The sequence below is a fragment of the Sebastes umbrosus genome, chromosome 8 (assembly GCF_015220745.1).
Source record: "Sebastes umbrosus isolate fSebUmb1 chromosome 8, fSebUmb1.pri, whole genome shotgun sequence".
NCBI classification, from domain to species: Eukaryota; Metazoa; Chordata; class Actinopteri; order Perciformes; family Sebastidae; genus Sebastes; species Sebastes umbrosus.
In genome coordinates, this window is record NC_051276.1 from 23,552,385 (window position 1) to 23,569,937 (window position 17,553).

The 17,553-nt window shown below is 40.8% G+C and overlaps 1 protein-coding gene across 1 annotated transcript in view; it reads right to left on the reverse strand.

The window, feature by feature from the left end:
* Positions 1-3,779: 3,779 nt before the first annotated feature.
* slc15a4 (solute carrier family 15 member 4) overlaps positions 3,780-17,553 on the reverse strand; it is a 33,442-nt gene continuing 19,668 nt past the window's right edge. The window contains exons 8-9 of the mRNA XM_037777583.1: positions 16,021-16,179; positions 3,780-6,796 (exon numbers count right to left, since the gene is read on the reverse strand). Coding sequence (XP_037633511.1) covers positions 6,645-6,796; positions 16,021-16,179 — 311 coding nt within the window. The 3' untranslated portion in view covers positions 3,780-6,644. The remainder of the gene's footprint in view (positions 6,797-16,020; positions 16,180-17,553) is intronic.

The window sequence follows — 17,553 nt, forward strand, 5'->3', positions numbered from 1 at the left end:
CGGACACTGCACGCACAAGTCAGATGTTATTTCCTGCGTGGATTGAGTGGCAGAGGAAATGACAGATTGCAAATTTTGCACCACTTCCTGTGTCCACTTTATGGCGCTAGAGAAGACACGTTAAACATGCATTGTGTTGCTCTATATCAAGTGTAGATTACACAATGTAAATCGAATGATGTTTGTCACATAACGCTGACTTCCTGATGCCATTTGAACAAGTTTTCATCACAGAGGTCTTAAAACTGTACTGACCAAATTTGAAGTTGATCAGGTAATAAGTATGTTTTCTTTAGTCTGTAATCCAGTCCGTGGCTCTAGAGAGGGCCGTTTGCGTTTTCATGTTTTCGTGTCTGCCACCATAGTTCTCCTACACGCTTGGCACACGGGAGAAGTTTCAGTTGGTTGCCATCTGCAACCTCACTGCGAGATGCCGTCTGATCCTACACACTGCACCTTTAATAGTTTTTGAGCAACAATGGAAGTCTATGGCAGAGAGGAATAAATATATCAGACTTTGAGGACATCAATTCATTGTTTGTTTTGTTGTTTTGTTGACAGTAAGAAAATATAGAATACAACCAGCCTTATCCCCTCAACCCTTAACCTTAACCCTAAATCCAAGTCCCTCAATATAAACAACACCAATCAGGTTCTGATTCTTGCAATGTGATATAAATACAAACTCACACACAACGGTATAAACGTATGCACCACATAAAAGGCAGAAACAACAATAGCAGGTGAAGCCCTTCAGCAGCATGAGGTGAATGCCCGACCATGTCATCTAGATATATCGGCCCAGCAGGACAAGCGGAGCACCCGCACACAGGGGAGCGACATATCAGCAGGGCCGGGGCATTTTTCCACCCGCCGTAAAACAAAAGAAAGGTCAGAGGGTTACCAAGATACGCCTAGCACGAATGCTATTCCTCAGTGTGGCTGTGAAAAATTGATTTTGATACCTGTACTGTTTTATGGGAGTCAAGCCCCATCCTGTACAACTAAGACGCTCTAAACCACAGGGCCTGCACATAACAACCGAGGTTGACGCCATAAATCCAGATGGATGTACGCCGTTAAACGCATTTTACGGTTGCTTATTTCACAGATCATCCGTCTGAATGAACAGCCTTAACCCCGCCGACGTGCTCAATCCCACAGAAAACGGTCTTTCAAGTGACAAGACCAGGACACTATCTGGAACAGGAGATTGTGAGAGGCTCTACATATGTTTTCTTTTTCCATTGCTCATATTCTCAGCATGACTTCATTGGGGGATAGTGTGTTGGATAGATTATACCCTGAGTTTAAACAACTTGTCTTTTGTCCAACCAACACTGTCCGTTTTCGCACGGAAAGGGCTCCAGGATGCCGACCAACAAAGACAGCTCAGATAAGATAATTAGGTCTGTGTAAATGTGGATGATTAGTACTTAGAGATGGGCGATTTGTCTGCTTGGCCGTTTTCTTAGACATTGTGTCGGCATTAGCTTATCTTAATTAACATGCGATGATACCTCCTAATCCTCCAATTACTGGAGGAGCATCTTCTGGAGCATCTGCCAGTCGCTCATTACACAGGTAAGACTCAGTAATACAATTAAAAGCAGCTTAGTATTTTGTAGATTATGTAAGACTGACACAGGACCCTAAAAAGTGGGGCAGCATGGAGAATGGTCTTAATTAAGCAATAAATCTATGTCACGGAGATACCAACTTCATTTTTTCTTAATTCTTAAAACTTTTCTGCTTAAAGGGATAGTTTGGGTGTTTTGAAGTGGGGTTGTATGAGGTACATATTCATAGTTAGTGTATTACCTATAGTAGATGACGGTCGGCACGCCGCCAGTTTGGAGAAGCAGACAGGAGTTACCGCACGGGAGCAAAGCAATGTACTGCAGTGGACGGGGCCAGCGGCAAAACTTATTTTAGCCACTTAAAAGAAAAGCTTACCTAAAAAAATGTATATCAGTTTAAGTGTACGCTATATTTAGAATATTTTCCCTGCTTTACCTTGCCGTCTTCTTAATTACAATGTATTAACTTATTTCTGACAACGTCAACACGTCACAAGTCGCAAACTCGGACCTTTCAGAAAACTTCCACTTACGAGGTCGTGAATAGCACTTGAGGGGGCGTTCATATGGACTCTTCTCATGAACACTCTAAGCACGACCCCATCTGAAGGCACTGTATGTACTATCAATTTAGAACTCTATAAACTTGAATGGCAATGCATTACCTTGGCTTCCATCATGCTTAAAAAAGCAAAACAAAAAAACAAAACCAGTAGCAGGTATAAATGTGTGCTGGGGGTGCTCTCTGGTTCTCTCTGGTGCTCTCTGGTGCTCTCTGTTCCTAAATCCTGGCCAATAAATCAACATAAAATATTTGGAGGTCAGTACCAAAACTATATATCTCGATGTTATTGCCTCGCAATTCTGCCTCCATAACCACTTCCACGTGTCAGAAAATTCCTCTCAACATGAGAAACAAGCCGCCACACTGGAATTATGGCCTGAGGGCATTGTGTTGGTTTCCAACATCAAGCTGTCTGCTCAGTCACGGGTATGTGGGCTCTCTGACCAAATTAAACAGGAAATGGCCCTCCCCGAGCCTCGTGGCTGCGAGGGCTTTTGCATTAAAAAAATGATCTATGATGACGTGTTGATTTCAATCTGCGTCTGATGAAACTAAGAAGAAATATACTGCCTACCCCAATGGGAATGCAAAATGATGCTTTAAACCTCTGTGTTTGCAACCCTTTCCCAAACAGCCTGCCACTGGGTGTGTTTTTTGTAATATAAATCATTTACACACAGTCTACTTTGGGTTTCCCTCAGGAGCGACAAACCGTAGCCCTAATCACAGAGGCTCTAAAAGGCACAATCCGTGATTCCCATTTAAACAACGGGGGTCACCCCACGCAGCCTGAATTTAAAACATGTTGTCACTCTGAGCCATTATTGTTTACTGGAGCTTCACATATTTGTTGACATCAGGATTATTTGTGAACACAGGAGTAAACTAACTATAACTCCTGATGCACAACCTGTAACTGTAAAAGCAATACAAAATAATATAAACAATGCATAATGAGTGCAGTTATTTTTATAAAACTATATCCTGACAGTAGTGCATTATACCGGTAATCTGAAAAAAATCATGTGCCTTTGTGTCCTCCGGTGCTCCTAATGGCATCTGCAAGATTTCACAGACCGGAAGAAAACAACCAATCAGAGCTGAGCTGGAGTCTGCCGTCTCTGAGCAGCTGTCAATCACTCGCGAACTCTGATCAAACGGTCAAACTAGGCACCGCTTTCTCATTTTACAGCTAAACAGTACACTACAAGATGTTTCCGAAAACAATTTAGGCGAGAAATAGGCATTACAGTAACAGAATATTGATTCATATTTGATCAGCGCTGACTAGTTTAACCGTTTGTGAGTGACTGACAGCTGCCTCTGTTGAATGAACAGCCAATAGAAACGCTCTCTCTCTGAAATGACCTGTGATTGGCCAAAGTCTCCCGTCATGGGCTAGATTTTCTAAAGCCTGAAAACAGAGCCATGAGGAGGTGCAGAAGTCTAGTTTTCTCTCAGAACACCTGAATTACAATATGGTGAAAGGTTATTATGGAATTTTTGGCCAATGATGCCAAAAACATTCTGCCTACTGCTGCTTTAAGTGACAGGAGGTAAAGTGATGCAACGGACGTCTGATGTAGCTTTGCATGTCGTGCCTTATTTAGACCGGCTAAAAATGACAAACCCGATTTTTCAATTTATACACTTTAATAACAACACATATATAACCACAAAACAATATTCCAGTTTCAAAACAGAATTGTAATTCCAAAATAATCGTAATAAATCTTTATGCAGAGGACTGAATGACAAAGCAATTATATATAAAATCTGCAATAAAACAAGGAACATCCAAAGTAAAATCACTCTAACAGGAGTCACACACAGTCAGTGAGATAGCTTCTGGCTTTTTATGTACCGTTACACTCTTCCTCGAGTCCTGAGAGTTTTCGTGTTTTAATAAAATTCAGTACCTTGTGATCTACCGTACCTATTCTGAGAATCAGAGAAACAAACAAGTATTTTCCTTAACAGTATAAAGCTAAAACAAATGTGTCACAGTTTAATAAATACAACAACCAAACAGAAGCTTCTGTTTCAAGATTTCCTGGCAAAGCTGCAAAGCCATGATAACACTGTAAAACGTCCCTGACAACAAACACTGTGCTTTATTTTGCTATGAAAGACATCAATGTGAATGGGTTATATTTTTCATTTTTATATATTAAGTCTGCACTTTTATATCATGATCCAAGTTTTAATGCAGGGGATATTTTAGGAGCTACACGCTTGGTTGCCTGTTAAGCTTAAAGGAGACATATCATGAAAAACTCACTGTTTCGGTGCTTGTGCACATACGTTTGGGTATCTGGGTGTCTACTAACCAACAAACTGTGAAATAAGACGACCCAGTCAGTTTTTTTGTGGGTTGCCTAGATCCAGGTACGCAAACACGTGTGTGGCGAAAAAAGTCTAAAAAACAGTTATTCAAATTTAATACCACGCCTATTACTGACTTATCAGAGCTTTTGTAATTAAAGATCGTTAGACCTTATTATATTTATTTATTTATTTTAAGAAATGCAACAATGATGGTTAATTTAACTAGGTACATAAATGCGCTCTTATTCAAGGAAAATAAAGAAGGTGATTTTAAGGGGGAACATGTTTTTAATCCCATGTCTAGCCTATGTGTTGTTTTTAAATTTAATTATTTATAAAATAGAACTATGCCAAAAAATAACTCTAAAATAACAAAACATGAATTACTTAACTCAAATGTGGATCTACTAGATCAACTCAACCTCTAAAAGTGCAATGTGAAGATAATTCATTCATTAACCCTATAAACGTGGGGGACACCACCTCTCAGGTGAGCACACACACACACACACACACACATTCAGGTTCGGGTGAGCTTACTAGAAAATATCACGGGTTCGGGCGGGCGGGTCAGAAAGTCGGGAGGAGGGCTTAAAGAGACTAAAATGGAGTGTTTCAGACAGAGCGTGAATACAGGTATATTCAGACAGACAATATGAGGAAAAATAATGTGTTTTTTGAACATTAAAGCATGTAAACATGTTCTAGTAGAAACCCTGTAGTATGACGTATGAACCTGAAAATGAGCATGATACGTCCCCTTTAAGGTTAGTTTCTAATGAGTTGTTCGTCATGTGGTTTTTGCAGCTTGACCAGAAATGAAGAACTGCCTTAAAGCTTCATAGGACACGAGGAGTTATCATTATTCATGTATGGTTCTGTTTGAGGATTTATAGCGGATTTATAGGCTGGATTTATGTGGATTTACAGTATGTAATCACAGGCAGTGGTGACAAATGTGGGAGATTTTTTTTCTCTCTCAATATTAGATTTGAATAATAGATTAGATCTAAATATAAGTGTGTTTAAGCGCTATTGTGTCATTAATAGCAATGCTTTCTGGGAATCTGCAACAACATAAAAGTACCGTCTGAGTTAAAACAAATTTCACATTCGATGTGATAACAACTATGTTACTGCATAGGTATTTGAAGCTCTCTAAAAGCCCAAAAGGGGTAAATGTAATCAAGAAATAATGCTAGGTACATTTAATGCACAAATTTCAGACTGTGGATGTGAATCCAGAAATCATTTAAATACTGATGTACCGTTTACGGAAGCCCTGAAAGGCAAGCGAGAATTGTTTTATTTTCTGGTGATCCATTTTCTAAGTCTGATCTAAATTATGTTCTCTCCTGGTGAAAAACATATTTTGCCAGGATAACCTTTCTAAATTCCTTTTTTTTTTTGCTAATCTGCCTTAAAAAAAATCTAAAAAAATGATTCCACCTGTTTTCACTAAAAGGCAAAGACAAAAAAAAATAGATTACAAAAATCAGCCTAAAAAGATGTTTTTCTCCACCCGTTTTACAAAAGGAACTTTTATCCTTATCCTGGCGAAACATTTTTTCCACCTGTTCTTAAGTCATAAACACAAGGAGAGAAAATAATTCAGATCAGACTTAGAATAAATAAATTCTCGCTTGCCTTTCAGGGCTTCCGTACCTGTTACACTAGGCTCAGTAAAATGGTTAGCAAAAGTCCAAAAAATAAGACTTTGTTAGAAAACATAAAAAGTAAAAATGTACCTATAAAAACAACTGAGCATTCTCCCATGATTAGAAAATATCTAGATATGGTACATTTTTATGGCACCACTCCTCAAGTCAAGTGCAAATAATCAAAGAAAGGCAACGAGAGTAAACACACACAGGAGTACAGTAGAACTGATTCAAGCATGGCTCCCGCATTAATCTCTATACTGTCAGTGGTATCTGTGCATTCGTCCAGTTATGTAAAACCACTAAAAACAGGATAAAGAGTCACCGCTTAAAAGCTAAAATAAACATAAATACATAGTCATGACAAGGTAATTTGTGACTTAAAGAGGTAAACCTAACTTTTGTAGGATTTGATTAGTAAGTACCTATTGGGCAAGGTCTTTGGGCACTGAGCGATGTGACTGGAAAAGGCAGCTATGGTGAGGTGGGACATGGGGACCTGCGAACAGGTCAAGAGGAGGTGTGCCTCTGCCTCTGGCTTCCTGTCTTGGCCCTCTGCTTGTCATACTTGAAGGAGACGATAAGGAAGACCAGCAGGGTGACGCCCTGGATCCCTGCCAGGAGGAAGAAGTAGTAGTGCAGAGAGCAGTCATTGATGTTACCTGGAATGACAGAAAACAATCACATTATAATAATGGGATATGTAACACCTTAGCTGAGACTGGCATTCAGGTGACGCTTAAAAAAAAAAAACTGTGAGCAGCTACGGCAAAATGACAAATATGGAAATGTGGAGAACAAAAGAGTCAGTCGCGACACATTCAGAGGGCGACAGCAGGAGGGTTCTTTTATCACAAAAGTACCGAAACGTGTTAAAAAGAATACCAAAGGCAAAGGTAAACGGCCATACGGCTCGCAAGTGTGGCAGGTTGCTGTGTTCCTGCTAGACATGAAAGGCGGGCTTGAAGTGAGCATGAAAAAACGCGACGCTGTCAGGAATTAGGATTCAGCGGAGGGGGACTTGTTACGCCTCATCTCAACCGCGCCGGAACCTTGTGAAAGCGAAGACGGTTGACCCCGCTCTTCTGCGTTGATACGGAAAGGCAGCGTTGATGATGTGGGACTGAAGCATCAGAAATAACAGAGCGACGCGGGCCCCTCAGCTGTGTTCGAGCCGGGGAGTCTTTCATCGGTATTAAAGGACGTTTTGTTTCCTCGTGGGAATGGGACGCGATGAAAAGGGAGGTAAAAAATAAACTTCCACTCTGATTTGCTGTATGACTTCTGCACAGGAGAGACAAACAGACTGTGCTGAGACTGACAGAACTAAGGACATACAGTACCCATTTATTTCCCCCCCCGACTGGGTCTGGAGACGTCACCCAGCAGCCTTTAAACTCTAACTGTCTTAACGTTTTGAAGTGGTCGTCCTCATTCAGCGACAAAGCTCTAGAGGAAAGCTCTAAACAAATCCTGTTTTCGCCTGGCTGGGGTTTAACATGAAGGGCAAAACAAGAACAACTGCCTTCACTGTTCGAGTATGGAGACAATTGGATTGGCATTAGAACAGCTTTTGTGCTCTTGACCATGTCAGGCACACCAATTGACTTTGTAGCCGACAGCATGAGATGAGACTGTTTACTACTTTGCGGGACAAGGAGACATTTTGGGTAGGGCTGTCAAGGTTAACGTGATAATAACGCAAGTTTGTTTTAATGACACTAATTTCTTTAACGCATTAATGCAACTTTTTAGGTTGTAGTGGGCTCAGTTTTAAAGCTAGAAACTAGAACATCTAAGGAATCCATAGGTAACAACGCTGAATGCTAAATGCAGTACCTGTGAGGGTTTCTGGACAATATGTGTCATTGTTTTGTGTTGTTAATTGATTTCCAATAATAAATATATACATACATTTGCATAAAGCAGCATATTTGCCCACTCCCATGTTGATACAAGTATTAAATACTTGACAAATCTCCCTTTAAGGTACATTTTAAACAGATAAAAAATGTGCGATTAATCACGATCAAATATTTTAATCGTTTGACAGCCCTAATTTTGGGGGGAGCTGGATGTTGAATGCAGCCTTATATCGACTCCCACAGCATATTGAAAAACATGTCTTTTGGTTTATATAACAGGCTGCATGTAAGGCACAGTTCCACCAGTGGACAGAGATACCTATAGCTTGCATTTCACATTATCGTCAAATGAGTAAATGCGAGGCCCCGGAGCAGTCTGCTGTCTTCCTCAGAAAGCTCCCATTAGCTTCTCCATGTGGAGCTGTCACACCGAATAAAGAGCCGGAGAAGGAGAGGAAGCCTTGATTTTAATTATATATGGAGGGAATTCTCATTTCAAGTCCTGCCTATTCATATGGCAGGTTATATGTGTGTGTGTGTGTTCACGTACAGCCTAATTACACCTGTCAATTTAACGTTAACAGCCCCCTGGATCAAAATGGTGCTAATGGACCAGCAGGATTTATAAACGTCTTTCATTTATTTCCCATCCCATTATTTTTGGCTATTTTATTGAATCATTTTGAAATGTGTTCAGTGTGATGCAGGTAGACAAGCACAGCAGCAAACAAGATACTCCGGGAACTGTTTTTTTGCAGTTCCTAAAACTTTTTAAGGCTTTACTGTTGGAGAGAGAAGGTGGAAAAGTTTAAATATTCAGTACAGTTGAGGTCATCACCCAACAAAACCAGGGCTTGAGCAGCTGAATGTGTTGTAAACTAAACGAAGGAAGTGCAAAGCAGTGGGTCTTGGGGGAATGAACTGTGTGGGCGTCTCCGAGCGCACCGGCCATTTTGGTTGACCTATGTGCAGCAGCGTAAAAGTTAAACACAGATCAGAGGGGTGCGGTGATTAGCAAACGCACTCTCAGCCAGTCGCATCACCGGTCTTATCGCTCTCACACAGCTGTTCCAATCATAGTGGAGCATGACATCAATAGCTCGACAAATGGAAGGACGCTCCTCCAGGAAATCATGTTGTTGTGTGGATGGTGCAGAGCGGCCCGGCATGCACAGGACCAAAAATCGGACGCAAAGTTTAAGACACGTTTTCCACCAAAATACCAACAATTCACTTTCCACTGCTTTACCTGAATGAACGTCCCACTAGGGATGCAAATTATAAGCACTTTCCTTAATTGATCATTGGTAACACAAACGATTAATCATACCAAACAATACCCAATGCGTTTTTTTTCCTCAATAAAAGCCTTATTTCTACAGCAACATATTCTCTGACAGTGTTGCATGGCCTATGAAACATATACAGAAAGTTGCTGCCTAGTTTTAAAAGAAAGACGCTCAAAACAACTAGATGTAACGCTGCAACAAGGGAAGAGAACCTAACAAATATCTCAGACTCACAGTATGTATGCCGGTTTTCTGCCTGCTAGACCGCCCGTTAATACAGGTGGGTGTAGGGGAGAAAACAGTTTTGTACTTTTTCAAAGACTAGATGCCAACTATTTCGTTAGATGAAATATGTTGGGAATTTGGGAAAGGATTAAATCTATCTTTTTTCAATACATTTTGACTTTTGGACAGAGGATTATTTGACAATTACAGAGAATGAGCACCGTATTTGTCAAAGAGGCAAAAATATTGGTCCCTCAAGAAAAGTGTCAAGTGAGATGATGTGCTGTAAATATACACACAAATCTGCCCATTTGCCAAAACACAAACCTGCGTTTCACACCAAAGGCCTGTATAACATCCACCTCGCTGTATTAGAGGCAGCTGTGTCACAACGTATGTCCAACTATAACATAGAAACCTTCATGTTCTTGTACATGATTTAACAGGGCGTCCTCTGTCGCTGATCAAAGAGCAGGATTAACTCATTTGAAACTAGTTATGCCTGTGCGTTGCATGATCACTTGTGATCAGTAGAGCAGACCACACTCTGTAATGTCACCAAGTGTATCATGCGTATAAATAATTCTTTTTCCAGTCTCTTTGTTGTGTGCACGCTCTTGTGGATAATTAGAAAACGGGGAGAATAAAGAAACGTCGTCCTCTTTGCCAGTGCCCTACCTACGCACTGGGCCATCTCTATAGCTTGAAAGCTTTGATCTAACAACAGAGAGCTGACTGATGACTGTGAACTTCTGAGCGGCAAATGGAAAACCCGATACTTTGACCACTGTCACAGTTTTATTGATACTTTTTTTTTTGTCATCTTAAAGCTAAGGTCGGTCATCTTAAAAGGGACAGTGTGTAGGGTTTGGTGGCATCTGGTGGTGTGGTTGCAGATTGCAACTAACTGAGTACCCCTTCGCTCACTCTTCCCTTTCCAAGATTGCAGTAACGTGAGCTGCCGAGTGCAAAACCGTGGTAACGCACTCTGCGGCTCACGTTACCGCAGTTTCACAAGCGTGTCGGAGAACTACGGTGGCCTTCATGTAACGGAAAAACATGAAAGTCACTCTCTAGAGCCAGTGTTTGGTTTGTCTGTTCTTGGCTACTGTAGAAACATGGCGCAGCAACACGGCGGACTCCGTGAAGAGGACCCCTCCCTATGTAGATATGAAGAGCTCATTCTAAGGTAACAAACACACAACGATTCTTAGTTTCAGGTGATTATACACTAATGAACACAGTTATGAATATTGTATTCCAATTCTACTAATAGATCACCATAAATACACTGTTCCTTTAAGAAACTAGCAAGAGTATGCTAGATTAAAAAAATTATCCAAACAAAAATCATTTAATTCGAGCCGAATGACATTTTTGGATGGGTTTATTAAAAGTCCTGTGTTAGCCACAGAAACCGTTTTTTTTGTCTTTTTTTTGTCAGAGCGTTTGATTTATTGATTGCTGTCGGGATGTGATTCGAATTTCAACAAATACAACAAAAATGTGTTTGGAGGGTTACAAACTCTAGCTTTAATCTGGTCAAAAGTTGAAATAGTGAGAAATGAATCAACAACCGAAGCAGTGTTTGAATAATTCATGCAGTGCAAAACAATGTGCTTGACAAGAGAGCACGGGAGGAAAAGGGAAGTGCATTAGCAGCGGGGGCGCTTGTATTTTCAATCGATAATTCCCCTTAACAGATAGTAAACTGAGAGTGTGCCTCTGCAGTCTTAATTAACAGAGCGGTATATCGTTTACAAAAAGCAGGGAATATAGCATAGAGATTATGTAGTGGGAGGGAATATCCAGAGCGTTTAGTAAAATATGATCAGTGTGAAGTAGAATATGGACAGTGTGAAAAGAAGTGCAGGATTTACAGAAACATATTCAAGAGCTTGCTCTTAAGCAGGCACTGAATGTCAGCATGAGGCATGTAACACATTTAGGACATTTTTACTCTCCTGCTGAAAAGAAATGTTGTTACCGCAGCCTTAAGATTATTCTGACCGATGACTGGAGCTCAACCTTTGTTCCAGATTTCAAAAACTAGGATCCACAGAATGAAAAAAGAGGACTGGCAAAAAAAAAGCACCATCACTTTTTTTTTTTTTGGAACAGTCTGGAAAATTGTGCAAGCTTTCAGTTGTGTAATGGTTCTTGCTCTAATTTCATTCTACATTAAGTGAGGCTCTACCTCCTCTTTTCAGCCTCCGCCCCCCAGGGCCCACTTGGCTGCTAACCACTTCCAAAAAATATGGAAGGCTAATTACAGCAGCAAAAGACTAAACAAGGACTTGCTGTAAAACACATTAATGAAGCCCATAAATATTTGACAGCTATTTTAAAGGCAAATTTCTTAGCAAGGGTTGGAAATAGTGCAAACCAATCAGAGCGGAGTATTTTGGAGCGAGTGTCATCACACAATTTTTTTTTTTTTACTTCCACATGTGGTCCTGTTTTACAGCTCAGAGTTAGTAGATGACAGACATTGTGATTACACTGAATGCACCAGCAGAAGGGGTCAGCCAGCTAATATATGAGTGATATAAACTTGCGGGGCAATTTACCTGCGAGTGGGTTTTGAGCGGACCGTGGGAGTCCAGATGAAACGGGTCAATATCAATTTCACGTTTGAAAATGGATCAATTGATCCAGACCTTCAGTGCAACGACCCAACATTTTAATGCTTCGATGCATTCGATGCCATCCTCCGATTTAAATCAGAGAGGGAATCAATGCATGTTTGCTTCAGCTATAAATATAGTTATTTTCTGCAGCTCCCCTCCTGCTCATGAAAACTTTATGATTGATGCTGCGATTTTGTAAATGGCTGCAACATGCTAACTATTGCTACGTGACCTCTGCTGCCTCTGACATGTCTAATACACGCACCATGAATTACATTTTCAAATAGAGCCCTTTCAGACAGAATAAGAGTTCATGTTACGTTTGCCAGATCTGACATTAACGTCTTCCATTAAAACATTGACATTTCACTGAATGTGATCCAACACTTCATGAGCAGGATGTGCGAATGTCAGCTCGCTCTGAATGTCTGAACACGTCCCAGACATCTGATATAAGATCAGACAGGACTTGAACACCGGTCAAAGAAAAAGGCCGTTTCCTGTCATGTGACCATAGAAAACCCCTCTCACTCAAAGTGAACGTTCCTCCCACAAAGGCGGAACAAATTAAATGCAACAAAAGACATTTTCTAGAAACAAAAAAACTCCTCATGTGTAAAGGATAATGCTAATGGAGAAAATAAAGGTTGATCTTTGATTGACTTGTGAGGTTAAATCGGCCCCATGCAGGAAAGGATGACACGGTGTTATATACCGGGCCTATATAAAAATACCAAATAAAAGAGTGTGATGGATGTCTACTCAACCAGATGTAGCCACAGCGGGGAAACGACGTGCCGTGGGATTTCAAGGATCAATAATTTCAACACATAAGCTCAGAAATGTTTTAAGTTTGAGAGCAGATGTGGCTGAAGTACCGTTTAACCATTTTCATCTTTCATCTTTGCAGACTGATGCCATGGGCTTTCAGCCGCACATGTGGTCATTCACTTCGACACATCAAATGGGAAAGACATTCGCTTATGGAGACTCAAAACTCCAAGAACAAGAGGCTTTGAAGAAGCGACTTTTTCTTTGCTATACAAGTTTGTGAAGCACATAACATACATAACACACATTCGGGATTTATGCTACATGTGGAACATATATACGTTTCATATATAGTTGTTGTAGTTGAAAGGTTAGCGCATTTGGGACCTTAATTCTCTATTGATGAATGCCTGTAATAGGACTAGAACAAAAAAATATTCTCATTAGGAATTAAAAGGATAGTTTGGGTGTTTTGAAGTGGGGTTGTATGCTATATTTAGAATATTTTTCGCCGATTTACCTAGTCGTACCTAGACATTATCTATGCTCTCGCCAAAGCCACCAGACTCCAATGAAAACATTTGTTATTTTACCTGGCAGAACACAGGAGTTGCTGGTCTACCACTGCTTCGATCAGTTAGTTAGTTTGTGCTATTGGTTAACTTTGGTGAATCCGAACTAACCAAAGTCACATAATAACACAAATAAACTAACCCATCGAGGCAGCGGTAGACGAGCAACTCCCTGGTGTTCTGTGAGGTAAAATTACAGTTTTTTCCAATGGAGTCTGGTTGCTATGGCGAGAGCATAGATAACGGCTTCAGTTCCCCGTCGTAAACATACCGTAGACTGTATAGCTGTCTCGAGGCAAGGTAAACCGACAAAAATATTATAAATATAGCGTAAACTTCACCACTTTTATAGTGTCTCATTATGTACAAATTGATGACATAGAATAGCTGAGCCAATAGGCTACAACATAACTGCAATGGGAAGGACCACTAGCATCACTTAAGTATCATTTAAATTGTCACAAAACAACACACTTAATAAATAAATAAACTAGCTGGTAATACCATAACAAAAGACACACTTGATGGACTCTTAATGTGACACTTTACTGATGCTGACTAACATTACAGTAGGTGCAAAGCAGGGAGCGACAGCACGACAGGAGAGCTGAGCAATCCACCAGTGTGATGGCAGACTAGCAGTGCCATCTCCATGTAACGCTCCAGGGACAGCTTTACTTAAAAGATCCGGGGCTATGTAATCAGACCCCCAGCCTGTGATTAATGTTGCTCATCTGTCTTCAGGCCCGTACAGCTCAGTACAACTTAGCACAGCTCACCCAAGATGCTGTTTACTGCATACACCATTTTGCCCGCAGCCATGGAAATAAGTTGAATCCATTCCATGTAGAGAGCCACGAATGTGGAAGAAGCTAACATCCAACAAAGTGTGAAAAACAGCCACAAAAACAAGCTGCATGATCCCCGACTGTACTTAATGCCTAAGCTTTGTGCCATGTGTCTTTTATCAATGGCCAGGAGGATGTTTTGTTCCATTTTTTGCAGCACACCTTTTTAAATGACTTGTTTTGGAAAGCAAAAAGAAGTCTTACAGGCAATCCGACTCTAGTTTAACTGCCCCTCAAGTGAAGCGAGGCTGAGCAAAGGATGGATTTATGAAGCGTGCCAAGCATCTTCCAGTGCTGGCATCATCAAAAATACCTCCCTACCTGTCGGCGCACTGTATTAATGAGCTATTAGGTGTTTGCGGGTAAACAATTTACAGTGTTGGCTTATTTACCGCGTGCTCAGGGAAAAGTGCATCTGGGTTGGGAGCCTCCTCTCGCTAGGGAGCCCATCCATCTGCTGCCACCGCCGCACTATTCATTCTACCACTCAGACAGATTTACACAAACCTTTTGTCGTTAGTCTGACATGACTATTTATTATGGGAAACACTCTTAAAACAAGAGAACTGCACAGGGTGTCGCCCCCCCCCACCCTCTCCCTCTGCGTCTAATTTACAAACTCTTTAAGTGGATTTTAAATCAGCACAAGCTATGAGCATTCAGTACGTCCCTGAAAAAAACAAAAACCTTCTGCATTCTGAATCGATACCAACAATTCTATTACGAGTCCATACATACAGTCGATGTGCGAAGTCAATAGTGCACTCCACATGCACTGAGCATCTAACAGCAGGCTTGGCAACTGTAATGCTCAATTCAGGGGGATTATGGACAGCCCTAAGAAAACTGTGTGAGTGAAGATCAATCACCTCTGTGCTGTCCATATTTTGAAGAGAGTAGAATCTGTTTTCAAGTTTAAGCTCAGACAAAGTCACCTCGTGTATGATTCCCGTGTGTCTGTCAAATGGCTAGGGGGTCAATCACACACACTGGAATCTCACACCAATTAGGTCAGGACCATAGTATAGAATGATGATTGATCAAATACATGTTAAGCTTTAAACATGCAATAAGTGATTTTTTTGGCAGTAACTAACACATACTGTTAATATGGCAAACTTGTTAGCTAACAGTTGTCTATTTACACATCCAGCAGTAACGGTGCAACAGTATCATTCATTTGGAGTCATGTCTCTGACTACCTGGTGATTATAAGTCTAATATTCATTCTCCTTTTATCTCCGTTTTGGTCTCCACCAACTCCGAGGAAAATATCTGTCTCTTTAGCTGCTAAATGCTCCACTGTGTTCAAGCTAACTTTGTCTGTTTGGTGCTGAGCAGGTATTGTCCGGAGGGCTTTTAGAGTGTTGGGAACAGATGCCTGCAGAGGCTGAAAATGAAGCCATGAAAGCGGTGAGAACCAAAACAGTTAAGTTGTAGGCCGAAAACAAAAGAAACCAATGAGTTTAAAGGAGTTATAAAGATCCGCCGAGCAGTCAGAAACAGCAGAATCAGGTGATAATCATCTGTGGGTTCATCACTACGAGTGACCCCTTTCACATTATAAATAGTCATTTGATCCGTTGTTATTATAAAAATATTGATTATAGCTGTGATGTTTTCTACATCTGGTTTGCAACAACGACCGCACATATTGTGAGTGTATAAGATACTGTAATCTCTTACCAAAGTCTTTGTGGGATGACATCCAGCCAATCTCCGGGAGTGAGACAATCGCCAACAAACCGGAGCCCACAAAGGAGCCAACTCCAGAGAAGAAAAAGAAGAGCCCCATGATGGCACTCTGCATCGACTTGGGGGCGGCAGAATATGCAAACTCCAGACCTGCAACAAAGACAGTAAAAAGACGTAAGGAAACAGTTTATATGTTATGACCCGTAGCACATAAAAGAGAAAGCGTCACATGTTACAGCCATAGTGATAGTGTAATGTAGCCTGTAATATCATGCTTCTTAGTCATACGCTTTGCCTGAACACGTACGGTTGAGTGGAAGTGGGGCAAACAAGGTAACACTATGTACTTGGATATAACATCTGTCTGTATGCATCTATGTAACATGATGGGGTTTGTAGACAGTGGATGTTTTCCTTTTAGAATATTGTATAGGAGACCAAAAAGCTTCCTCAGCAGCTGCTTGGCAGCTCATTTTCAACGGTGGCACTGGTCTGTGGTGCCGTTGTTGGGTATCTACTCTGCTAGGTACTGGTCTCAAAGAAATTCTGGAAAACACATCACTCAGTATTTACTGTGTCATGAAAGAAAGAAAAGGACTGAGAAAATGGGCAAGGGACCTAAGAGAAAGAAAGATGAGGAAGGGAGAAAAAAAAAAAAACATCAAATATGTGTCTTTTTCCCCTAGAGATCTGTCTGCCTGCAAGCTGACATTGATAATTTCATGGCACCTCAAACGTGATTTTTCAAATGAGGCCCTATAGCTACATCTGTCAGTGGAGATTAGGGAGCTGCGGTTAAACACATTTGCCTGTTAAGACCTTCCTTGGAGGGGGACATTGCACAAATGAATGTGACAAGCGGTTTCCTTACAGATACCTGCGCCAGTTGTGTCAGAAGAAACGGAAGGAGATAAGAGCAGGGCAAACATAAGGTTATTACTCAGTGGAAAGCACAAATGACCTTTCCAAAAGTTCACAATGATACATTTGTTTATATCCCAAGCTAACCTTTTGATAGCGAAACAACACTGGTCAATAGCGACGCATATCGCAGGGGACGGCAAAGGATGGTTAGGCTTCTCAGATACAGCAAAGGGACAGAGCAGACCGACATTGTAACATTATGTTAAACCAGCTCTTGTCTGTCTGTGACAGCAATAATTCAAGAAGCAATCAAAGTGAGCTTGACTTTTCTCGACCAAAGGGCAGAATGATTTGAGAAAAAAATGCATGGAATTTAAAATGTATAAATATTAGGGCTGTCAAAGTTAACACGATAATAACGCGTTAACGCAAGTTCATTTAACGCCACTAATTTCTTTAACGCATTAACACAACTTGCCAATTTTTAGGTTGTAGCGGGCTCAGTTTAGAGATACTGCCCTCATATGAAACTACAAAACCTAAGGAATCCATTGGTACCAACCATGTCATACTAGCTTGTCACGAAGGAGGTTAAAAAACGCTCCAAACTTACACAAAATTTTGGTGAGAAAAAAACTGGCATGGCCATTTTCAAAGGGG